The sequence below is a fragment of the Aplysia californica genome, unplaced genomic scaffold (assembly GCF_000002075.1).
Source record: "Aplysia californica isolate F4 #8 unplaced genomic scaffold, AplCal3.0 scaffold00101, whole genome shotgun sequence".
Taxonomy (NCBI): Eukaryota; Metazoa; Mollusca; class Gastropoda; order Aplysiida; family Aplysiidae; genus Aplysia; species Aplysia californica.
The window spans coordinates 1501435-1527714 of record NW_004797371.1 but is presented as its reverse complement, the minus strand read 5'-3'; the positions used below and the strand labels follow the sequence as shown (position 1 = coordinate 1527714).

General features: G+C 40.9%; 1 protein-coding gene across 1 annotated transcript in view; it reads left to right on the top strand.

The window, feature by feature from the left end:
• The window catches only part of LOC101853304, a gene marked incomplete in the record, with an annotated part of 54513 nt that overhangs the window by 11052 nt on the left and 17181 nt on the right, over positions 1–26280 (top strand). Inside the window, 15 exon segments of the mRNA XM_035968968.1 lie at positions 1498–1600; positions 5036–5160; positions 6606–6728; positions 8631–8721; positions 10655–10797; positions 12482–12625; positions 14817–14886; positions 15972–16090; positions 17463–17568; positions 18257–18303; positions 19399–19477; positions 20605–20717; positions 22318–22509; positions 24205–24289; positions 25345–25487. Coding sequence (XP_035824861.1) covers positions 1498–1600; positions 5036–5160; positions 6606–6728; positions 8631–8721; positions 10655–10797; positions 12482–12625; positions 14817–14886; positions 15972–16090; positions 17463–17568; positions 18257–18303; positions 19399–19477; positions 20605–20717; positions 22318–22509; positions 24205–24289; positions 25345–25487 — 1683 coding nt within the window.

Here is a 26280-nt window from a genome sequence, read left to right as displayed (position 1 = left end):
TTTTGAAGAGATGTAGCTGATGAATTAGCAGCAACGAAGAGAGAGGAATTTCTGCTGACTTTTCCTCGAGTGAAAAAAACCACATAATTTTCTGGCACAGTTTTTCAGGAGGGCACAGATAATGCGAACACTGGAAACTTGAAATCACGGATAGCTTGAGTAGATTGCCATTCTCCCTCCGCCTGATATTTCTTTAACCCTTTTTGAGCCATACTGGCCTAAACTGGCCTTCCCATGATGTTGTCATACCGTCTTTTACCGGCTTTCCTGCTGTAGAGCCATACAGGATTTTACCGGCCTGACCATCCGCATTTAGTGCAGGTTTAGAAACAAGAACATTCCCCTCTAAGTTTAGATTTTGACATCCTTGGTCTTTTTATGTAAACTTGCATTGAAATACATCGCTTAGATCAAAAGCAAAAGCAACTTCTTTGCTGCACCCCCTGAACCTCTGAAAAACACTGAAATAATTCAGTTCTGGGAAGCCATCAGCTGGCTGCATTTTTAGTTCTGCTGTACTGACCTGCTGACCAATATATGGTGATGAGAGAGTTCATTTTTCTTTATCGTTTAACCGGAATTAAGGATGTGTTTAACACATTTGTCAGTGCACGGCGTATTTGATTTATTTTTATTCTTACCCGACTGTGCCTATTTTTTCTAAAGGGTTCACTTCATGTCCTCATAGTTAGTTGGTTGAGCATAGCTGAAGTTGTCAAATTAGGAAAACGGACAGAACTCGGCTACTTATGCTTTCATCTCTTTGGCTTAGGCACTTTGCTGGACTGGATATGTGTCAAGTGGAATTTTTGCAGAAAATTTATGTGATGTCTGTGGTCAGGGGGTTAGGCTGTCGGGCTTGTAACTTACGGGTCATGGGTTGGAACCCCATCAGGGGCCTAATTTTGTGTCATTGAGAAAGGCTCTTTACATGAGTTGGACATTTTTGGCCGATTTGAGTTCATAAGACAGTGAGGTCAAAAACTAAAATGTTCCATCAACTCTATCAAAATGGGAAGATTATTCGGAGTTGTTATCCAGATATTCAAAGAATCGCATTCTAAAAAGCTTGACATATTATGAAACTCAAAATTTCCAATGTCAAATTTCTCAAAACTAGGTGCTGAGTAGATAGAACTTTGTAATTCTAGGAAAGTGATTCGTATGACCTGATTGTGAATTGTGTTGCCAGTGCTGTAAAACTCTTACTAAAAAAACTAAGCCAACTGATTGTGTATGGTTTTGCAAGTGCTGTAAAACTCTTACTAAAAAACTAAGCCAACTGATTGTGTATGGTGTTGCAAGTGCTGTAAAACTCTTACTAAAAAAAACTAGGCCAACTGTGTAAGGTGTTGCAAGTGCTGTAAAACTCTTACTAAAAAAAACTAAGCCAACTGATTGTGTATCCTGTTACGAATGCTGTAAAACTTTTACTAAAAAAAAACCTAAGCCAATTCTGATTATGAGTTCTCTCGTCTCTTCTTTCCCCCTCCTCAGAGCCGGCCGAGGGTTATGCATGCCCCCAGCAGCCCCCGACCCTACAGGCTGGTGTGGTGCCCATGCTTCTGTACACCACAGGCTTTTTCCCTCTGAGGACACAGTAAGTGACGGGGTTGGCGGGTACTCTGGTGTGGTTTTCTTCTTCTTTCCTATCAATCATTTATTAGTGGGTGGTTGGCGGGTACTCTGGTGGGGTTTGCTTCTTCTTCCCTATCAAACATATTTTATAGTCCTTATCTCTCCTCCTCCTTTTTTGTGTTTGTTACTCTCTTGTAACACCTCTAATCTTCGGCACTTATATGACCTTATTGTGTTGCAAGTGCCGTAAAACTCTTACTGATACTAAGTTTCAAAATAGTACGTGGGTGGTTAGCGGGTGCTTCGGTGGGGTTTTTCTCCTTTTTTCCTGTCCATCTTTTATCATACTTATATTCTCTACTCTTTCTTTTCTGGATGATTGGCGGGTGCTCTGGTGTGGCTCGCACTTTCGTTTCAATCCATCATCTATCTTTCTTATCTCTCTTCTTCCTTTTCTTTGTATGTTGCTGTTTGGTAACGTCATTATTCTTGGGCACTTACATGACCTTATTGTGTTGCGTACTGCGCAAAACTGGAACTAAAACGAAAAAAACCCAAACTTGGTGCACTGTCTATCTGTTATGTGACTCATCTTGTTAACGGCCTCTCGGCATTAAATAGTTCTTCGTACCGACTTATGACACCATGTTTTGGTATATGTGTCACGACACGGCGGAATCAGGCGCTCATCAATTTTTTGGGGCACGTGGAGTTATTGTTTGTTAGTCTTGCTCCGATGAAAATAAAATCATTCATCTTGGATACAGTTCGAGATATTGGTGATTGAAGAAGGTGGGGCTCACCTGGTTTCAGAGGTAAAATTAGGGAGAAATTGACTGCCAAAGTTTAGTTATTTCCTTAACTTGAGAGCCCATGGAAACTGAAAATATACATGTTTTGCATCTTTAATCATCGTTTTTCAGTGAAATCCACACAGAAATGTGTTCTTTAATGAACATGATATGAGCGTAAAAGGTGTTTTAGACGAAGAACAAAAACTTTATAAAGCTTCCCAAACCTGCGGGAAAATGCCAGTTTCTTCACTTTCATTATTTTGAAGAGCGCCTGATTTCACCATGCTGTTTCATCATTGGATTTCTTGTAGTGTAGTGTTTAGTTGGGTCTCATTCTTATATATATATTTATATAATATATATGTATATATATATACACAAGTAAAGTTGAGCTGCTCCCTGGGGCGGTGCCACTGACTGAAGTGTCTTTGTGGGTGGTAGGCGGGTCTACTGGTGTGGTTTGCTCCTTCTTTCCTGTCGAACAACTATCGTCTTTTAACTCTCCTTTTTCTTTTTTATGTTTGTTACTCTCTTGTAACACCTCTAGTCTTCGGCACTTATATGACCTTATTGTATTGCAAGTGTCGTAAAACTGTTACTAAAAAAAAAAAAAGAAGTGTCTTTAGGCCATTCCCAAACGGGGGACATTAACCGTGTTCTTATGCACAAGATAATTTGTAATTGCAAATGGGCTGATTCATCAATGTCATGCTCATAGCTGTGCCTGAACTGCAACAGGGAACTGCTGCTTTTTTCTTTCCTCATCCTTACTTCGTCATTTTTCCTCTACTTCTTTTGTATGTTTGTCACACTCTTGTGACCTGTTATTTCCTGGGTGCCTTGATAGTCGAAGCAAACTTTGTGCTGTTGAAGCTAGAGAGGTGAGCAGAGTAAGTCTGATTCCCTTTAGGAACTTCTCTGTTGACATCCACCCTTGGCGCTCATATGACCTTATGCTGTTGCGAGCGCCGTAAAACTAAAACAACCAAACAAAGTAAAGTTTTACTCTTTGTCTCAGTTACAGAGCTTCCAGCCTCTAATGGTTCCAGTAAACTCTCTCTCCTCTGGGCTCTGGTACTTTGCAACTTGTTTGTTGTTTTCATACTTTCTGCCACAAGCTGACGAATCACTTTTTTTTTCATTTTGGCTCCAACATTTTTTATTTGCTTAATCGAAAGCCTGATCAGTAACTCTACTTGTGTGAAAACAAATCAAATTGTAACTGTGACTAGTTTTCAAATAAATTAGAATTCAAATATGGGAATGACTCTATTTTAAAATGTTTTAAAATGATTATGCTAACAAAAAAAATCCCTCTTTTTCTCAAAACTGCTCTGAAGAAAAAAAAAGGGTGTTTTGCCAGCTGACGGCAGGTTTGTGTTTTCATCTTACTTGTTGTAGGTTCCTGTGCTGTTTTCATTTGATTTTGGTTCCTGTTTACCTTGTTGTTAAAAATTTTTTTTCACCATTTCTTGGGAATGGAAGGGAACTCTGTGGTTTAGGTTTCAAAGTGGGTGGTTGGAGAGTGCTCTGGTGTGGTTTGCTTCTTCTTTCCTGTCAAACATCTATCGTCCTTATCTCCCCTTCTTCTTTTTTATGTTTCTCTCTTGTAAAACCTCTAATCTTCTGGCGCTCATATGATCTTATGCAGTTGCGAGCGCCGTAAAACTTCTACTAAAACTAAACTAAACTAGGTTTCAAAGCCAGTGCACTGTACAGAAATGTCCACTGAGACAGACACAGACAGAAGAGTTCCTCCTATAATGAAACAATACTGGTGACAAACATTCCATTAAAATGTTGTGTTTTTTTTGGTTGTGGTATTTTATGTCAATGTTTGCTCCTTTCTCAATTTATTTCTATTTTTATCATAACCTGAAGTTGACTCATCATTTTCCTGAGACCTCTTTATCGTCTCCTTTGCAGGAAATTGACTTGTGTTTCTTTCTGGTTCTTTTTTTGTTTGTTTGTTTGTTCTATTCCCCTTGTTGTGAGTGGGCGGTATGAATTGTGTGCGTGGGTGGTTAGAGGGTGCTCTGGTGTGGTTTGCTCCTTCTTTCCTATCAAACATCTATCGTCCTTATCTCTCCTCGTCCTTTTTTTTTAGTGTTTGTTACTCCCTTTTAACACCTCCTATCTTTGGCACTTATGTGACCTTATTGTGTTGCAAGTGCCGTACAATTCTTTCTAAAACTAAACTCTTGCTTAAACTAAAAGGGCTGTAAAACCTTTACTCAAACTGAAACTAAACACTTTCGTGGCGTCGGTGGCCTAGTGGTTAGGCTACCGCACGTGTAATCGTGAGATTGCGGGTTCGGGGGTTCGAGCCTCAGCTCGGTCGTCCGACGCTATGTCCTTGGGAAAGAAGGCACTTTACACGAATTTCCCACTTGTCTCATTCCTTTCGGAGATGGACGTTAAACTCGGAGGCTTCGCCTTTTAAATAACATAATCGTGTTGATAGGGGCGTTAAACCTATAATAGTGGGTGGTTGGCGGGTGCTCTTTCCTATCAAACATCTATCGTCCTTTAACTCCCTTTTTTCTTTTTTATGTTTGTTACTCTCTTGTAACTCCTCTAATCTTCTGGCGCTCATATGACCTTATGCAGTTGCGAGCGCCGTAAAACCTCTAATAAAACTAAAAACACTTTTCCCCTCTCAGGCCTCTCAGCTGTGAGTGGAACCTGGAGTCAGACCAGCGTGAGATGATCGTGTTTCACATCAGAGACATCTTTGGGGATTCTCCCTGCTACGATTTGAGTGCCACCCTTGGGGGCCCTGAAATTGGTGAGTCGGCCCTGTGGGTGGGGTGGTTGGCGGATGCTCTGGTGTGGTTTGCTTCTTCTTTCCTATCAAACATCTATCTTCGATACTTCGTCTCATCCTTTTTTGTGTTTGTTATTCTCTTGTAACACCTCTAATCTTGGGCACTTATGCGACCTAATTGTGTTGTAAGTAAAAAACTCTTACTAAAACTAAACTTTTCATCTGCTCTTTCTGTCTGTTAGTCTTCACTTTCTGTCTGTTCTTTCTTTCATAAAAAAAAAAAAATGAAATTCTGTCTCACTTTTTCCTTGCACAAAGAGATTTTTATTGCATTTATATGCACCTCTTTCCTCAAACAAACGAACAAGCAAGCGAGTAAATGAACAAACGAACAAGCCTGTGGTGGCGTGATTGTACATCTGAATCTTGAAACCAAGCGAACCCGTCGTCCTTCAATCGCGTGTATCTCGACTTCTGTTCAAGATAGATGGGTATCCTTTTCATAAAAGGCGAGACAAATGAATACGTCGAAAGATATGATACCGATAACTCCTCACGATGTCAAAAAATGTATTTTACGGCTGTCTGTTATTAGAGTGACTATTTTAGCAAATATAAGACCACTTTGAAAGTCTCTGTTCAAAGTTGATTTTTTTTTTTTTCGATTTCACGGCTGTGTGCTATCTGAGTGACTTTTTCTCCCTCCAATAATAAGATTATTCTGAAATTCCCAGCTCAAAGCCTTTTTTTCTTCGTACACATCTGTCTGTTATTAGAGTGACTTTTTGTCCAGCAATAAAACGACTTGGAAAGTCTCTGTTCAAAGGCTTTCTTTTTTTGTATCTATTTCACGGCTGTCTGCTATTAGAGTGACTATTTTTAAAAAGATAAGGCCGCTTTGAAAGTCTCTGTTCAAAGTTGTTTTAAACTAGTACAATCACCAAAATGCCAGTGTGGAAAGGCGGACCAAACTGTTGAACACATCCTTCAGCACTGCAAGACACACAGAGCCCTGAGACAGGAAACGTGGCCAACCCCACTGATGCTACAAGAGGAGCTATACGGGCCGACAGATGAACTGAACGGGACGGCCCAATTTATGACAGATACCAGACTTCAAGTGTGATGCGATCGAGAAGAAGAAGAAGAATTTGGTTGGGGTTTTTTCTGTTGTATCTATTTCACAGCTGTGTGTGCCATCAGAGTCATTCTTTCGCCAACAATAAGATCACGTTGGAAGTCTCTGTTCAAAGGCTTTCTTTTTTTGTATCTATTTCACGGCTGTCTGCTATTAGAGTGATTATTTTAACAAAAATAAGACCACTTTGAAAGTCTCTGTTCAAAGTTGGGTGTTTAAAAAAATCTATTTCACAGCTGTGTGCTATCAGAGTGACTTTTTCACCAACAAAAAGATCACGTTGAAAGTCTCTGTTCAAAGGCTTTCTTTTTTTGTATCTATTTCACAGCTGTGTGCTATCAGAGTGACTTTTTCGCCAGCAATAAGACCACTTTGAAAATTTCCGTGAAGGAACAGAGATGGGGTGTGGAAAACTATGGACTGGCCTTGGAATACGTGGAAGGGTCTAAAGGTGAGGAATGAGAAGCTTTTGTTTCCCTGTGTGTACTGCGTAAATGTGTTTGTGTGTTCATCGGTGAATTTGTTTTTAGGCTAACTGTTTGTTGGCTCTCTTATGAGCACCATGAATAGGTCAGCAGGTCAGCACAGCAGAACCCTCCCCCCGCGGCGGTGCCACTGACTGTAGTGTCTTTAGGCCATTCCCAAAGGAGGGGGGACATTTCTCGTTCAAGCACAGTAGAATTGTAAATGGGCTGACTCATGTCACGCTCATAACTGCCTGATCTACAACAGGGAACTGCTGCTTTTTCTTTCCTAATCCTTACTATTGTCATTTTCCTCTACTTCTTTTGTATGTTTGTCACTCTCTTGTGACCTGCTATTTCCGGGGTGCCTTGATAGTCGAAGCAGACTTTGTGCTGTTGAAGCTAGAGAGGTGAGCAGTCTAAGTCTGATTCCCTGTAAAGATTTCTCTGTTGACACCCACCCCTTGGCGCTCATTTGACCTTATGCAGTTGCGAGCGCCGTAAAACCCTCTACTATAAAAAAACCCCAAAAAACCTCTACTGAAACTAAAAACTCTTACTAAAACTAAAACAGACTGCTGAAAAATGAGAAAAGAGTGGCTTCCCCTCCTCAGTTTTTGACCCAGGTGGGAAACTGAATTGTGGGCATTTTTAATTTATGAATGAAAATACCGATTATACATTAGCTACAGTCTCTCCTCTCACGACGTTCTGCACTACTTCATATGGAATGTCACATCAGCTGCACGTGATCGAAATGGCAGCTCCCACTAGATCTAACTTTGTAACGAGAACCCAGTCGAATTAAAATGTACGCAGTCTTCTCGACAGTCTGTACGAGGATGACATCAGTGATACAGAGGGTGAAACAAACGCCCCAGTTCTGAACAATTTACACATTGTCATCCTGAATGTTTTACGGATTACCGTACAAACCCTGTTTACGAACTTTGAACTGAACACACTGACAAAAGCACACGAATGAAACAGAACAAACATTGAAATAACTTTGAGTAGAAAATGTATTCCCGACTCTTTGATTTATACATTTTTTAATTCTTCATTCATTTGTGGTTATTATGATGTTTGTGTGATACAAGTTTCTAGCTTCAGTGGGGTGTGTTTTATGACTCTTTTTCTGACATTACCTTGTGTCAGTTTAGCTAGGCAAAAATAATGATTGCCGCAGAGGGACCATGGAGTTCAGAAATAACCCACTCCTTTTTGATCTTATGGAAAAACTGAGGGCAAAGGACATAGGGTTAGACCAAGAACGGTGGGTTGTTGGCGGGTGCTCTGGTGTGGTTTGCTTCTTCTTTCCTATCAAACATCTATCGTCCTTATCTCCCCTTCTTCTTTTTTATGTTTGTTACTCTCTTGTAACACCTCTAATCTTCTGGCCCTCATATGACCTTATGCAGTTGCGAGCGCCGTAAAACCTCTACTAAAATAAATAATAGACCAAGAACAAGTTGCCTTTTAAACATGAACAGACTTGTGACGGAAAAGATCAGTCCAGTGTAGTTAAAAAAAATTTTTTTTTTTAAAGAGCACCTGAGGAGAGAAATGAGTGCCAATCATGATTGCCATTGTCTTGTTTCAGATGCACTGATCATATTACGTTACTGTTGTATTGTAAAGCGCTCACAGCCTGTGTGCTTTAATCGGCGTTGAGCGCTATGTAAATTCCATATTTTATTATTATTATTATTATTATTATTACTATTATTTATTATTATTTTATTTTTTATATTGAAAAAACCCAAACTATCTGGCACTGCGTAATGATGATGATAATGATAATTATTTTTGTCCTCATAATTTGTTTCATTTTGAGCCGTTGCCAGTTGAGGTCGGGGTTGACTCTTCAATTTGTCTCTTTCTTTCAGAGGTGATCATCTGTCAAGACGGCACCAGTGTCCAAGAGTACAATGTTCCCTCTCACGACGTTCTGCACTACTTCATATGGAATGTCACACAGTAAGTCTGAGGTACTCGCTCCCCCCCTCTCCCCCCCACTCAGCCCCCGGGGCAGTGCTACTGACTGAAATCTCTTTAGGCCATTCCCAAAGGGTGGGGGAGGGGGGGACATTAACATATTCTTATGCACAGTGGAATTGTAAATGGACACATTAAACATTTTCAATTTGGGAGGATTTTCCTGGATATCTGACATAGACCCCTGACTGCAGGTGGGTGGTAGGCTGGTGCTCTGGTGTGGTCTACTTCTTCCTTCCTATCACACATCTATCGTCCTTATCTCCCCTTCTTCTTTTTTATGTTTGTTACTCTCTTGTAACACCTCTAATCTTCTGGCGCTCATATGACCTTATGCAGTTGCGAGCGCCGTAAAGCCCTCTACTAAAACTAAACTAAACCTGACTGCATTTATTTTTTTAACAAGTCGCTACCCTTGAATTACAAAGTTCTATTTGCTCAGTACGCAGTTTTGAGAAATTTGACGCGAAAAGTTTTTGAGTTTCACAACATATGTAGCTTTTTTGAAATGCAGTTATCTTGATGATGACTACTGCAGATTATCATACAATTTGTTGTGGTTTTTTTATGTCAAGATGTATGGGTGTTGTTTACCATGTACCCCCCCCCCCCAAGGGCAGTGCTACCGACTGAAGTGTCTTTAGGCCATTCTCAAAGGAGGGATATAATATGTTCTTATGCACAGTAGAATTGTAAATGGGCTGATTTATCAATGTCATGCTCATACTGTGCCGCAACAACTAAAGGGGAATTGCTGTTTTTTCTTTCCTCACTCTTGCTATCGTCATTTTTCCTATACTTCTATTGTATGTTTGTCGCACTCTTGTGACCAGCTATTTCCGGGGTGCCTTGATAAGCGAAGCAGACCTTGTGCTGTTGAAGCTAGAGAGGTGAGCAGAGTAAGCCTGATTCCCTGTAAGGACTTCGTTGTTGACATCCACCCCTTGGCGCTCATATGACCTCATGCAGTTGCGAACGCCCTAAAACGTTACTAAGTGAGTGGTTGGCGGGCGCTCTGGTGTGGTCTGCTCCTTCTTTCCTATCAAACATCTATCGTCCTGATTTCTCCTCCTTCTTTTTTGTGTTTGTTACTCTCTTGTAACGCCTCTAATCTTCGGCACTTATATGACCTTATTGTGTTGCAAGTGCTGTAAAACACTTGCTAAAACTAAAGAGAGGTGAGCAGAGTAAGCCTGATTCCCCGTTTGGACTTCTCTGTTGACATCCACCCCTTGGCTCTCACATGACCTTATGCAGTTGCGAGCGCCCATAAAACCTTACTAAAACTAAAGACTAAACCACCCCTTGGCTCTCATATGACCTTATGCAGTTGCGAGCGCCCGTAAAACCTCTACTAAAACTAAAAACTAAACCACCACTTGACGCTCACATGACCGCATGCAGTTGCGAGCGCCCGTAAAACCTTAATCATCATCTGGTGCCTTGCCGACTGGCGTGGCCGATCATGGACCTCCACTTAACTCTGTCTTGCGTTGCAGCAATGGTGTCTGTTGTTCTTGCTGCTCCTAGCCATGTTGTCATCTTGTCCAGTATCTTTTCCCTCTGTCTGCCTCTGCCTGTCTTTCCATCAAACTTGCCTGTTGTTACAGTATTCTCCAATGCTTCTTTCCGCTTTGTGTGTCCGAAGAAATTTGCCTGTCGCTTTCTTACATTCGTCATAAGCTGTCTTCTGCAATTTGCTTCAACCAAGACTTCTTCATTTGTTTTTCTAGCTGTCCATGGGATACGTAGCATGCGTCTTATGAACCACAACTCTGTCGCCACAATTGTTATGACGTTCTTGGGAAAGAATACATCAGTGGTTTCCTCTTGCCTTCTGCTGTATTTTTGCACGGTTTTACTTTGCCCATAACACCTCTACTAAAACCAAAAACTTGGTTTGACCATGTTTCAGGGGAGATTCCTGCACGTTTGACCTGGTGGCAGACCCAAGCAATCCGCAGATTGACCTCACCTTCGCCATTCCGCCCAACCAGATGTCAGCCTCTGGCGGGCTGGAGGCCCTGCTCCGAGATTTTAGCGTGGAGGTTGAGGACGGTGAGTGCCATATGGTCTCGCTTTATGTCAGCAAAGATCGTACATAATAAGATAGTTCACTCCTCTCTTTGAGCCAATTAAAAAAGTGTCCTCAAAATCCGGTGGCGCCCTCTTCGAAAAAATGCGGACTTTGCAAACAGAGTTGCCCTACTTGTGTGAAAAACAATAAAAACAAAATTAACAAACTGTGCTATTCCTATTTTTCTTCTGGAGAAACGAAAGAGAGCTTCAAAGCAAAGACTGCAGCGCCATCTGAGGCAATGCGCGGACATCCGTAGACATTTTTTTAGCCGAGTGAACAATCATGTTATATACGATCTTTGATGTTGGCTTGGGGGGGGGGGGAGGGGGGGGAGGATGTGCTGGACATTCTTCTTTGTACGCGATCGCAAGGCATTGTGGTTAAAACAGGCGCTCGTCAAAATAATGGGAATCGGAAGAAAGTGGCATTTTTCATTCCCGTTTGACAATATTCATCTAATTGTTTTTTTCTTTGGCTCAACACCTTTTTATGTCCATTTGAAAACACATTTATGTGTAAATTTTACTGAACAAAGTTAATGAAAGTTAAAGGCACAGAAAATGTTACTTTGCAGTTCCCAAGGACTCTCAAACTTTGGAAGTCACCAAACTTTGGCGGCCATTTTCTCGCTAATTTTACCTCGGAAAGTAGGTGACCCCCACCTCCTTCAATCGCTAATATCCCGACTTCTTTTTAAGATAGATGAATAATTTTTTTTCATTCTAAGCAAGACAAGTGAGCAAGTTCCAAGATGGTACCAATAACTCCATATGCCCCAAAGTTGAGGATCGCCTGATTCCACTGTGTTGTGACTCATATGCTGCCTGGTTGGGTTTTTGTGGGTTTTTTTTGTTCTATTCGAAATGTCTTTCCCTCATGGGGATCAATAAAATGATATTTGTTACTTACCATTATTATTATTAGTAGTAGTAGTAGTAGTAGTAGTGTTATTATCATTATTATTGTTATAACCATTATTATGATAATAATTATTATTATTATTATCATCATTACTATTATTTTTATTATCTTTATTATTAATATTTTCATTTTTCATTATTATTATTGTTGTTATTATCATTACCATTATTGTTATTATCTTTATTATTAATGTTATCATTTGTCATTATTATTATTATTGCTATTATCACTACTACAGATTAACACTTTGCTACCCCCCACCCGGGGCAGTGCTTCTGACTGTAGTGTCTTTAGGCCATTCCCAAAGGGGGGACATTTCTCGTTCAAGCATAGTAGAATTGTAAATGGGTTGATTCATGTCAGGCTTATAACTGTGCTTGATCTACAACAGGGAACTGCTGCTTTTTCTTTCCTGATCCTTACTATTGTCATTTTTCCTCTACTTCTTTTGTATGTTTGTCACTCTCTTGTGGCCTGCTATGTTGGGGTGCCTTGATAGTCGAAGCAGACCTTGTGCTGTTGAAGCTAGAGAGGTGAGCAGACTAAGTCTGATTCCCTGTAAAGACTTCTCTGTTGACACCCATCCCTTGGCGCTCATATGACCTTATGCAGTTGCGAGTGCCGTAAAACCCTGTACTATTAACCAAAAAAAAAAAAAAGTGTTAAGCCAGTTTTTGGGCCAAATGAGGTTGTCCTAGTGTATTTTCTTGACCCTCCGCGGCTCTGATTCTCTGTCTTCAGGTCCAATGACTGCGGTCAACGAGTTCCGCGGTCGACAGGCATTGCGGAACCTACAGTCTGCGGATAGGAGGGTGTCCCTGACCTACACCAAGACGGGGTCCAAAAACATCATCGATATGTTTAGGACCCGCGCTTACGAGCCAGGTTATTTCAGTGTTTTCTCGCAGCGGCTGTTTCACCTCGTATTTATTATGGTTGTCATTGTTGTTGTTGTTTGTTGTTGTTGTTGTTGTTTTTTTTGTTCTTTTTGCTCTGGTGTGGATGGGTGTTTTGTCACCACAAGAAATGAACAACAGTGGGTGTTGACAAATGGACACAGTGGGTGGTTGGAGGGTGCCGCTGGTTGGTACTACTTCTTTACTTTCCCTCTCTCTGTTGTTTCTGTCTGTCTGTCTCACTTTTTTTCAGCACGGAATCACCGTTGTTTTGTCGATGTTTCCCTTTATTACTCAAACAAACAAACAGACAAGTCAACAGAAAATAGATCCTAGAAATCAGAAAGAGGAAATGGAAGAAGATTGGATACGCCTTGAGAAAATGAAAAACAGAACAGTGCCCAACAAGCCCCAAGATGCAATCCACAAGGAAAAAGAAGCAAAGGAAGGCCGTAAAGTACTTGGAGGAGAGACTTAGATTCAGACCTTTAAGAAGATGGAATACAGCTGGACAGAGGTGGAGACTATACCGCTGTATGCTCACGAAATGCCGTTTTCTTATTTCCAGCTGTGTGGGTGGTTGGTGGGTGCTCTGATGTGGTTTGCTGATTGCTTCTTCTTTCCTATCAAACGTCTATCGTCCTGATCTCCCCTTCTTCTTTTTTATGTTTGTTACTCTTTTGTAACACCTCTAATCTTCTGGTGCTCATATGACCTTATGCAGTTTCGAGCGCGGTAAAACCTCTACTAAAAAACAGCTGTATGGAGAAAAAGGGCATTTTGTCATCATAACCTTTAAAAAAGAGATGTTCTTCCAAATAAGAATTTTAAAAAATTTATTCAAAAACTATATCTAGTAACAGTTTCACTTCGATTTTTTTTCCACACAAGTAGGGTAACTGATCAGGCTATCGATTTAGCAAATAAAAATATGTGGCACCAAAAAAGATGCATGGCAGATTTTACTATATTATTAGATGATAAATAGTCTTAACTGAATAGTTTTTTGTTTTTTTTCATTTATCTCAAAAGAAGTAAAAATGAGTTATGGCATTTTGCTAGCGCAGTGACGATTTCCTAGGAAGGAATGAGTGATGACCTTTGGTTTCTTGATATATATATGACCGTGAGCCTGTTTGTGAGTGCAAGGTGGGTGGTTGGCAGGTGCTCTGGTGTGGTTTGCTTCTTCTTTCCTATCAAACATTTATCCTCCTTATCTCCCCTCCTTCTTTTTCGTGTTTGTTACTCTCTTGTAACACTTCTATTCTTCGGCACTTATATGACCTTATTGTGTTGCAAGTGCCGTTAAACTCTTACTATAACTGAGTGCAAGCATACTATTATATTATCATTATCATGGTTATGTGCACAGATGTGTGTGGAAGAGAGCATGTGTGAAGGAAGAGTGTGTGTGTATATGTGGGTGTGTATGCATGTGTGTGCATGTTTGTGTGTGTGTGTGTGTGTGTGTGTGTACATGTTTGTGTGTGTGTGTGCGTGTGTGCGTGCAGGTGTGTGTGTGTGTGTGTGTGTGTGTGTGCATGTTTGTGTGCGTGCAGGTGTGTGTGTGTGTGTGTGTGCATGTTTGTGTGCGTGTGTGCGTGCAGGTGTGTGTGTGTGTGTGTGTGTGCATGTTTGTGTGTGTGTGTGTGTGTGTGCCTTGTGAAATACCAAGCCAGTGTGCCAGGGTCTGGACAATAAAGATGTATCCCCGGGGCAGTGCCACTGACTGTAGTGTCTTTAGGCCATTCCCAAAGGGGGGCGGGGGGACATTTCTCGTTCAAGCATAGTAGAATTGTAAATGGGCTGATTCATGTCACGCTCATAACTGTGCCTGATCAACAACAGGGAACTGTTGCTTTTTCTGTCCTGATCCTTACTATTGTCATTTTCCTTACTATTGTCATTTTCCTCTACTTCTTTGGTATGTTTGTCACTCTCTTGTGACCTGCTATTTCCAGGGTGCATTGATAGTCGAAGCAGACCTTGTGCTGTTGAAGCTAGAGAGGTGAGCAGTCTAAATCTGATTCCCTGTAAAGACTTCTCTTTTGACACCCACCCCTTGGCACTCATATGACCGTAGGCAGTTGCGAGCGCGGTGAAACTCTCTACTATAAAAAATATATATAATAAAATAAAAAGATGTATCTTATATCTTATCTTATATCTTATATTCACAGGTAATTTTCCCCGGTACCTGATGGCAAGCACGACAAAATCTTACATTTGGTTCTCCGAGGACAGATTTTGGTAAAGATGTGTTACTCTTTCTTTGTCTGTTCTACTGTTTGAGAGAATTTTTGGGGGAATGAATATTGTCTCACACTTTGTGCTAACCTTTCATACGGAGGTGTTGGTTGGTAGCTTGGGTAGGGGTTTTTGTCTTACCTTTACAGACAGACAGTTCCTCTTTGGTAAATGGTAGGGTGGGTGGTTGGCGTGTGTTGTGGTGTGGTTTTTTGTGGGTGGTTGGTGGGTGCTCTAGTGTGGTTTGCTTCTTCTTTCCTATCAAACATCTATCGTCCTTATCTCCCCTCCCTTCTTTTTTGTGTTTGTTACTCTCTTGAAACACCTCTAATCTTCGGCACTTGTATGACCTTATTGTGTTGCAAGTGCCGTAAAATACTTATTAAAACTAAAACTGGTGTGGTTTACTCTTTCTGTTTTATCGAACTTGTATCGTCCTTATCACTCCTCCTTCTTTTTTGTATTTGTTGTTCTCTTGTAACTACTTCTAATCTTCGGCCGGCTCTGACATGATGTTATTGTATTGCAAGTGTGGTAAAACTCTTACTAAAATTAAAGGGGTATAAGGGATTTCTACTGTTAAATGTTGGGAGTTTCATTTTTGCTTGGCGAAGTCAATTTTTTAAAGCGTTTGTCTTTTTCTCTGGTATGGCTCAGCCTGGGGTTGTCCCCCTGACATAAGGTTTGAAGCAGGCACTCCTAAACCCCCCCCCGAATCCCCCCCGTTTGTTAACTACTGATGTAAGTTTGGGGTGATGTAAGCGTAACAACATTTAGTTAGACTTTCCAATCGGGTTACTGAATTCAAAACAAACCAGACTGTAGTATGTGAGGCATCGTGGCGAAATCAGGTGCATTTACACACACTTACACACACACACACACACATGTGCGCACACTCACACATGAACACACACGTACACGCACTAACACACTTACACACACATACACTTACATGCACACACACTTACACACACACACACACACACACACACACACACACACACACGTGCGCACGCTCACGCACACACCCACAAATAAACACACATACAAACCACCTCCTTAGGAACTCTTGTCCGTTTCTGCAGGGGTCGGAAGTCCACGCCTCTTCGCATTACCAATATGGAGCTGTGTGTGCGGATAGAGGTTTTCAACAGAGCGGGAACAGAGAAGCTGATTCCCTATGAGAAAGTTGCCGTGTACGATGGTTAGTACAGTACAAGGTTCCACTCCAATCTCTTCTGGGTTGTTTTTGGTTTGTTTTTGTTTTTTTGTTTTTTGTGTGTTTTTTTTGGTAGTTTTTTTTTGGGTGGGGGGGGGAGGGTGCTATATCTTATGTTAAATTTCAGGCTTCGATACTCTCATGAGTATATTGGCTGTTCTATTTGAAGACTCTTATCCATCTGAGTGAAGCGAAAATGTTGTTTTGTTTTGTTTTATTTTTCCTGTCTCAAAAAGTCTGTTTGACTGACTTGTGTGTTTAAAGAGTTGCACCAGTGTACGTGAGTGGTTTGCAGGTGGTCTGGGTGTGGTTGGCTCCTTTTTTTTCCTATCAAACATCTGTCGTCCTTATCTCCCCTCCTTCTTTTTTGTGTATGTTACTCTCTTGTAACACGTAATCTATTTTTCGGCGCTTATATGACCTTATGCAGTTGCGAGCGCCGTAAAATCTCTACTAAAACTAAAAAAAACTAAAAGAGTTGCACCAGTGGTACGTGAGTGGTTTGCAGGTGGTCTGGGTGTGGTTTGCTCCTTCTTTTTTGTGCTATCAAACATCTATCATGTTTACTTCTCCTTCCTTCTTTTCTTTCTTTGTTACTCTGTTGTAACCACTTCTAATCTTCAACATTTTCTTGACCTATTCATGTTGCAAGTGCTGTAAAACTTACTAAAATGGAAAAACATCGATATGATGTTCTGTGCTATCTATATGTGAGGCAGCATGGTGGAATCAAGCTCTCGTCAAAATAATCAAGGTGAAGAAACTTGCATTTTTCCTCAGGTTTGTGAATTTTAATCAATTTTTTTGTTTTTTGGCTCAACACCTTTCATGCCCATTGAAAAACTCATTTCTGTGTGGATTTTTCAGAAAAACGTCGATTATAGGCACCAAAAATGTTAATTTTCAGTTACCATGGACTCTTAAGCTGAGGAAATAACTAATCTTTGGTTGCCATTTTCTCGCTAATTTTACCTCTGAAAACAGGTGACCCCAACCTCCTTCATTCGCAAATATCTCAACTTGTATTCAAGATAAATGGATATTTTTTTCGTCCAAATAAAGACAAGCGAACAAGCTTAAAGATGATACCAATAACTCTACATGCCCAAAAACTGACAAGAGCCTGATTCCACCACGCTGCATCACATATGGTTGTGCACGTACGGAGTCGGTCAAAATATGTAATGGGTTGTCGGAGGGTGCTACTGGTGGGTCCTACTTCTTTACTTTCCCTCTGTTATTTCTGTCTGTGTGTCTGTCTTACATTTTCCCAGCAGTAAGTGACCATTTTTGTGTCGATGTGCTTCTCTTTATTCAAACAAACTAACAAAATTAAAATATGTCCTATTTTCACCAGGTCCAGATGACAGATATTTTGAACTGACCAAAGACTGTCTCGGAAATCCTCGAATGGAGGAAGCTCTGAACTTTAGGCGTAAAAGAATAGCAGTTGTGCCTCGAGGGTAAGAAAAATTGTAGGAGGTTTTTATTGTTGGGGGGGGGGGGGGGGGGGATGGGTGTTCAGATAGGGTTGCTTAGCTGCCAGCCAGCACATAAATAATGTATTTAGTACGTTTTTAGGGTCTGAAAAAGGAAGTATGTTTTTTTTGTGTTTTTTTTTAAGAAGAACAAAATATATATTTTTTTTTTCTAGTATTGCTTCTCACAAACTAGCTGATGCTGCAAAAAAAGTTAATGAACTTTCATGGCCGTATTTGCTAAAAATAATGTAAATCATTTTCCCTGTGTGCAGTGATGAACTTGTGGGTGGTTGGCAGGTGTTCTGGTGTGGTTTGCTCCTTCTTTCGTATCAAACATCTATCGTCCTTATCTCCCCTCCTTCTATTTTGTGTTTGTTACTCCCTTGTAACACCTTTAATCTTCGGCACTTATATGACCTTTTTGTGTTGCAAGTGCTGTAAACCTCTTGCTAAAACTAAACTAAGCGATGAACTTTTTGTCTTATTATTCTGTGACCGGTGTTACTCTTGTCTCTTGTTTGTGGGTGGCTGGAGGGTGTAGCTGATAGGCCCTACTTCTTCCTCCCCCCGGCTTTCTTTTGTTGCTTCTCGTGGCACTGCAATAATATGGCTGTCATTGTGTTGACATGTTTTTTCTTCATACTCAACCCTATGTCAATGTTGTTTGCAGGGACTATGACGGTGGGTTTTGGCTGGTGTATACAAGTTTTGAGTCTCGTAAGTATGGCTAAAAGTACGTGGTCCTACAAATCTTTATATATCTTTTACGCACATGAGGGGGCTCAGAGGCAAAACGCAAAAATAAAATGGGAAATGTGAAAACTCTCTTGTGACCTGCTATTTCCGGGGTGCCTTGATAGTTGAAGCAGACCTTGTGCTGATGAAGCTAGAGAGGTGAGCCGAATAAGTCTGATTCCCTGTAAGGACTTCTCTGTTGACAGCCACCCCTTGGCGCTCATATGACCTTATGCTGTTGCGAGCGCCGTAAAACCCCCTACTATAAAAAAAAAAGAAGAAAGAAATGATCTTCATTATTATTATTAATAGTGGGAGGGAGGGGAGGCTTGTCCGCTCTTCAGATACCGGATCCTCCTGCTAGTCAGACACCCCCCGAGGCAGTGCCACTGACTGTAGTGTCTTTAGACCATTCCCAAAGGGGGGACATTTACATTTCTCGTTCATGCACAGTAGAATTGTAAATGGGCTGATTCATCAATGTCACGCTCATAACTGTGCCTGATCTGCAACTGGGAACTGCTGCTTTTTCTTTCCTAATCCTTACTATTGTCATTTTCCTCTACTTCTTTTTTATGTTTGTCACTCTCTTGTGACCCTCTATTTCCGGGGTGCCTTGATAGTCGAAGCAGACCTTGTGCTGTTGAAGCTAGAGAGGTGAGCAGAATAAGTCTGATTCCCTGTAAAGACTTCTCTGTTGACACCCACCCCTTGGCGCTCATATGACCTTATGCAGTTGCGAACGGCGTAAAACCCTCTACTTAAAAAAAAACTTCTAGTCAGATGTGAAACAGAAAAAATACACTAATGCTCAATTTTTTAGGACATTATAATATGTCTGCATGCAAAGATTGCTCTGAAGATTACAATGTTTTATTCTGGACTGAAAGTAGTAAAGTGATTTGCTGAATTTCTTCTTTTTTATTTTTATTCCTTTTTTATTTTCCTTTCTTCTTTTTCTTTTCTATTTTTCTTTTCTTTTTTTTGGTATTTGTTTGTTGTTTTGAAAAACACTTTTGGGTACTTTTGTTGGACTTCTCGTTCATCTTTTGTCTTTTTCTTTCTTTCCTGGTTCAGGCGCATTTTGCGATGGCCACCCAGAAATGATGCTGTCCGTTCCTGGAGATTATCGGCTGCCCGATGACGTTGTAAACAGGTGATTGAAATTGTATTGTGTTAATATAGTAACTTAGTTTTACACCCAGTCAACACATTTTAAAACAATCCCCCCCGGGGCAGTGCCACTGACTGTGGTGTCTTTAGGCCATTCTCAAAGGGGGGACATTTCTCGTTCGAGCGCCGTAGAATTGTTAATGGGCTTCGAATCGAGGTAGTGACCGAAAAATTTTCTTCTCTAAAGTTGTCTCCTTTCACCTTCTTTCCTGCTCTCTAGCAATGTTCTGTCATCTACTTTCGTCTCCTTTTTCTGCTCCCACCCTCTCACCTCCTTTGCCCCCTCCTCTGGGCTCCTGACTCTTTCTGCAGCCTTTCTACTGCTACTCCTTGGCTCGTTTTTACTGCTGTCTTTCAGCCACACTCCTGATATTCCGATAGGAATTTGTGCAAGTTGCACATGTTAAAGATCCCTTGGTGGTTTAAAATCGATAAGAGTAAGCTTCGGCCGCCACCCGGACAAAAATTCTAAATTTCCTACCAAATGAAAATATTAGGTGTGTCCCAGGCGCTCACATGACCTTATGCAGTTGCTAGCGCTGTAAAACACTTACCAGAACAAAACAACCCCCCCCCCCAAAAAAAATATAAAAAAATAAAAGGACCTTTTTTTGTGTGCCTTTAATCCACCATAACTTCACATGGAAATGTGTTTTTATATTGGCATATAAAAGGGTTGAACCAGAAAACTAAAAAATTCTATAAAAATTTCAACACTGGCGGAAAAATGCCTGTTTCTCCGATTTCGTTATTTTGACGAGCGCCTGAATTCACCATGGTGACTCACGTATTGTTTGTCTGTTTGCTTTAGGTCATTAGCGTTGAACGATTGTAGAAGTTTTGTACGTTAATATGTCTGCAAGAAAGTACAATCTTAGGATATTATCGGTGGGTGGTTGGCGGGTGCTCTTGTGTGGTTTGCTCCTTCTTTCCTATCAAACATCTGTCGTCCTTGTCTCCCCTTCTTCTTTTTTTGTGTATGTTACTCTCTTGTAATACATAATCTATTCTTCGGCACTTATATGACCTTATTGTGTTGCAAGTGCCGTAAAACTCTTACTTAAACTTATTTTAAAAAAGAATATTATTGTTACTGTTATTTATTTTCAGAAATGCCAGGTGCTCATTTTCTATTGGAAAAGACAACACCAATGGACGACTGCTTCGTTTTACTGGGAGTTCCAATATTGACAGAGAAGAAGGGGAAATTACGTTAATGGAAGGTATTTGTCGGAACGCAGTACTCTTTTATGTTTTGTACTTTATTGTGTTTCTGAAGAAACAATCCACCATTGTGGGTGGTTGGCGGGTGCTCTGGTGTGGTTTGCTTCTTCTTTCCTTTTAAACATCTATCATCCTTATCTCCCTTTTTTATGTTTGTTACTCTCTTGTAACACCTCTAATCTTCTGGCGCTCATATGACCTTATGCAGTTGCGAGCGCTGTAAAACCTCTACTAAAAGTAAACAATCCACCATTGCCCCTGCTTGCGGAGAGAAGAAAAAGGATTGTGGGTTTTTGGGGAGTTATAGTGGCCTAGTGGTTAGGCTCTCGGACTCGCAACCGTAAGGTCGTGGGTCTGAATCCCGTCAGGAGCCCCACGTTGTGTCCTTGGGAAAGGCACTTTACACGAATTTTCCTCACAGGTAGGAATGGGTACCCGGCCGTAGACAGCGAAAGATCTTGTCAGTATGTTAGTGTTTTAGCACCTATAAATGGCCGCTTGCACTGTATGCTTCCCAGGAAGTTGAGGTTGTTTCAGAATGCTCTCAGGTCTGCTGGGTTAATAGTATAGATTGTGAGGCGCATAGAGCTTGCTCTACGTATGGTTTTTCTCATAATATCTTTCTTTGCTCCCAGTCTCAGTTTTTTGTTTCTTTCTTTGCTCACAGTCTCAGTTTCTTGTATCTTTCTTTGCTCCCAGTCTCAGTATCTTTCTTTGCTCTCAGTCTCAGTTTCTTGTATCTTTCTTTGCTCCAAGCCTAGTGGTTAAGCTACTGGACTCACAATCATGAGATTGCGGGTTCGAGCGACAGCTCGGTCTGACGTTGTGTCCTTGGGAAAGGCACTTTACACGAATTTCCCTTTTAACTTGATCCTTTCAGAGAGTGTAACATTACGTTGGGAGGTCCCGCGTCTTAAACAGCCAAATGGTGTTGACAGGGCCGTTAAATGTAATACTAGTGGGTGGTTGGCGGGTGCTCTGGTGTGGTTTGCTCCTTCTTTCCTATCAAACACCTATCATTCTTATCTCCCCCCCCCCCCTCCTTTTTTGTGTTTGTTACTCTCTTGTAACAACTCTAATCTTCGGCACTTATATGACCTTATTGTGTTGCAAGTGCCGTAAAACACTTACTAAACCCCCACCCCCCCGCGGGGCAGTTCTACTGACTGAAGTGTCTTTAGGCCATTCCCAAAGGGAGGGACATTAACATCTTAAGTTCTTATGTACAGTAGAATTGTAATTGTAAATGGGCTGATTCACCAATGTCATGCTCATAACTGTACCTGCACTGCAACAGGGAACTGCTGCTTTTTCTTTCCTAATCCTTACTATCGTCATTTTTCCTCTATTACTTTTGTATGTTTGTCACACTCTTGTGACCCGCTATTTCCTGGGCGCCTTGATAGTCGAATCACACTTTGTGCTGTTGAAGCTAGAGAGGTGAGCAGAGTAAGTCTGATTCCCTGTGAGGATTTCTCCGTTGACATCCACCCCTTGTCGCTCATATGACCGTATACAGTTGCGAGCGCCGTAAAACCTCTACAAAAAAATAAAAGAAAACCACTTAAACTAAAACCTGTACCATTTTCACCATTTCAGTTGTCCCAGGGCGCGGTGGGACCAGATCAAAGAAGACCAGGAATGTGGTGCTGCTCAAGAGTCTGCCGGGCAACGCGTCTGATCCGTCTGTCTATTCCAAGCGTCCAATGGCTCTGTTCATGAAGCTTCCCTCCCTTGCGAGAACGAAGGATCGCTTTCTCCAGTTTCGCGTGGAGTACGATGATGATGGAGGTATGTGTGGCTTCTTCTTCTTCTTCCTCCTCCTCCTCCTCCTCCTCCTCCTCCTCCTCCTCCTCCTCCTCCTCCTCCTCCTCCTCCTCCTCTTTCACCTCTTCCTCATTGTGTGATGTATCGTGGTTGTAAGTGTTTCACATCCCACGGGTGGATGGCGGGTGCTCTGGTTTGGTTTCCTTCTTCTTTCTCTGTCAAACTTCTATTTTCAAGATTTCTCCTTCTTTTTTTTGTGTTTGTTACACTCTTGTTTCACATCCAACCTGTGGCACTTATATGACCTTATTGTGTTGTAAGTGCCATAAAACTCTTACAAAAACCCCCCACAACTATTAGTTAAAACTTAACTGAATGAGTTGCAAGAGCTGACATTATTTCATTACTTTTCCTATATGGTTCCTAACTTTCCTATGTTTCATTACTTTTCCTATATGGTTCCTAACTTTTCCTATGTTTCATTACTTTTCCTATATGGTTCCTAACTTTTCCTATATTTCATTACTTTTCCTATATGGTTCCTAACTTTTCCTATGTTTCATTACATTTGCTATAGTTCCTAACTTTTCCTATATTTCATTACTTTTCCTATATGGTTCCTAACTTTTCCTATGTTTCATTACTTTTCCTATATGGTTCCTAACTTTTCCTATGTTTCATTACTTTTCCTATATGGTTCCTAACTTTTCCTATGTTTCATTACTTTTCCTATATGGTTCCTAACTTTTCCTATATTTCATTACTTTTCCTATAGTTCCTAACTTTTCCTATGTTTCATTACTTTTCATATATGGTTCCTAACTTTTCCTATATTTCATTACTTTTCCTATAGTTCCTAACTTTTCCTATGTTTCATTACTTTTCCTATAGTTCCTAACTTTTCCTATGTTTCATTACTTTTCCTATATGGTTCCTAACTTTTCCTATATTTCATTACTTTTCCTATAGTTCCTAACTTTTCCTATATTTCATTACTTTTCCTATAGTTCCTAACTTTTCCTATGTTTCATTACTTTTCCTATAGTTCCTAACTTTTCCTATGTTTCATTACTTTTCCTATATGGTTCCTAACTTTTCCTATATTTCATTACTTTTCCTATAGTTCCTAACTTTTCCTATATTTCATTACTTTTCCTATAGTTCCTAACTTTTCCTATCTTTCATTACTTTTCCTATAGTTCCTAACTTTTCCTATGTTTCATTACTTTTCCTATAGTTCCTAACTTTTCCTATGTTTCATTACTTTTCCTATATGGTTCCTAACTTTTTCTATGTTTCATTACTTTTCCTATATGGTTCCTAACTTTTCCTATATTTCATTACTTTTCCTATAGTTCCTAACTTTTCCTATATTTCATTACTTTTCCTATAGTTCCTAACTTTTCCTATGTTTCATTACTTTTCCTATATGGTTCCTAACTTTTCCTATATTTCATTACTTTTCCTATAGTTCCTAACTTTTCCTATATTTCATTACTTTTCCTATAGTTCCTAACTTTTCCTATGTTTCATTACTTTTCCTATAGTTCCTAACTTTTCCTATGTTTCATTACTTTTCCTATAGTTCCTAACTTTTCCTATGTTTCATTACTTTTCCTATATGGTTCCTCACTTTCCGTATTGTTTCCTAACTTTTCCTATGGTTCCTAACTTTGGTTCTTTACTTTTCCTATTGCTTCATTACTCTTCCTACCACAGATAAAACGTGCAGTAGCTCATCTCGAGTGGCCACTCGGCAAAAGCAACATCTCGCATCTCCCAACTTCCCCGACTACTATCTCACGTAAGTTGTCATTTAAAAAAAATTTTATGTGTTTTTTTTTTTGGATTGAGGTAATTTTACGATTCCCATAGACTCTGTGGGTGGTTGGCGGGTGCTCTGGTGTGGTTTGCTTTTTCTTTCCTGTCAAACATCTATCGCCCTTATCTCCCCTTCTTCTTTTTTATGTTTGTTACTCTCTTGTAACAGCTCTAATCTTCTGGCGCTCATATGACCTTATGCAGTTGCGAGCGCCGTACAACTTCTACTAAAACTAAAACTAAAATGTTTGGGGGGGTTTTCGGATAGAGGTGATTTTACGACTCCATCGACACAGTGGGTGGTTGGCGGGTGCTCTTGTGTCACGGTGTGGTTTACTCTTCCTTTTTTCCTATCAAACATCTATCGTCATTATCTCTCCTCCCATCTTTTTTTTTGTGGTCGTTACTCTCTCGCAACACCTCTAATCTTCGGCACTTATATAACCTCTTGTGTTGGAAGTGCCGTAAAACTCTTACTACCCCCCCTTGGGGCAGTACCACTGACTGTAGTGTCTTTAGGCCATTCCCAAAGGGGGGACATTTCTCGTTCATGCACAGTAGAATTGTAAATGGGCTGATTCATCATGTCACGCTCATAACTGTGCCTGATCTACAACAGGGAACTGCTGCTTTTTCTTTCCCAATCCTTACTATTGTCACTTTCCTCTACTTCTTTTGTATGTTTGTCACACTCTTGTGACCCCCTATTTCCGAGGTGCCTTGATAGTAGAAGCAGACCTTGTGCTGTTGAGGCTAGAGAGGTTAGCAGAGTAAGTCTTGGTTCCCTGTGAGGATTTCTCTGTTCACACCCACCCCTTGGCGCTCATGTGACCTAATGCAGTTGCGAGCGCCGTAAAACCCTCAACTATAAAAAAAAAATAAGATCATGTCCCAATGGTACTGAGTGGGTTAAATTCTCCAACTGACCTTGACTTTATTCCGACAGGAACCTGAAGTGAACGTGGAATATCGCCTCAAGTCGGACAGTGGCACTGAGTGGGTTAAATTCTCCAACTGACCTTGACTTTATTCCGACAGGGACCTGATGTGTACGTGGAATATCGTCAAGTCGGATGAGGCGTCGGAGGAGGAGCACATCGTGATTGAAGTGATGGAGTACCCGGTGTTCCCCTGCCAACGCTATTCCAGGAATGAGGACTCTCTCAAGATTGGACCGAAAAGTCAGTGGTTGTAGGGCTTGTATTTTTTTGTGTGTGCCCGTGTGCGTGTGTGTGTGTGTGTGTGTGAGAGAGAGAGAGAGAGAGAGTACCCGATGTTCCCCTGCGGACGCTATTCCAGGAACGAGGACTCTCTCATGATTGGACCGAAAAGTCAGTGGTTGTAGAGCTTGTATTTTTTTATGTGTGCCTGTGTGTGTTTGTGTGTGTGAGTTTGTGTGTGTTGGTGTGAGCGTGCGTGCACAGAGAAGAAGTACCCTGCCTTCCCCTGTGAATGCTGTTCCAGAAACGAGGATTCTCTCAAGATTGGACCGAAAAGTCAGTGGTTGTAGAGCTTGTATTTTTTTGTGTGTCTCTGTGTGTTTGTGTGTGAGCGTGTGCATGAGTGTGTGTGTGTTGTTGAATGCATGCGTACGTTAATTCTTGTGTGCGTGAATGCGTGCATGCATGTGTGTGTGTGTATGTGTGTGTGTGTGTGTGTGTGTGAGAGAGAAAGAGAAGGAGTACCCCGATATTTCCCTGTGAATGCTATTCCAGAAACAAGGACTCTCTCAAGATCAAAAAGTCAGTGGTTGTAGAGCTTGTGTGATTGCCTTGTTTTGTCTTATCCATACGACTGTTAGTGTGTGTGTGTGTGTGTGTGTGTGTCTGTGTATGGTTGGTTGGCGGGTGCTCTGGTGTGGTTGGTTGGCGAGTGCTCTGGTGTGGTTGGTTGGCGAGTGCTCTGGTGTGGTTTGCTCCTTCTTTCCTATCAAACATCTATCGTCCTTATCTCTCCTTCTTTTTTATGTTTGTT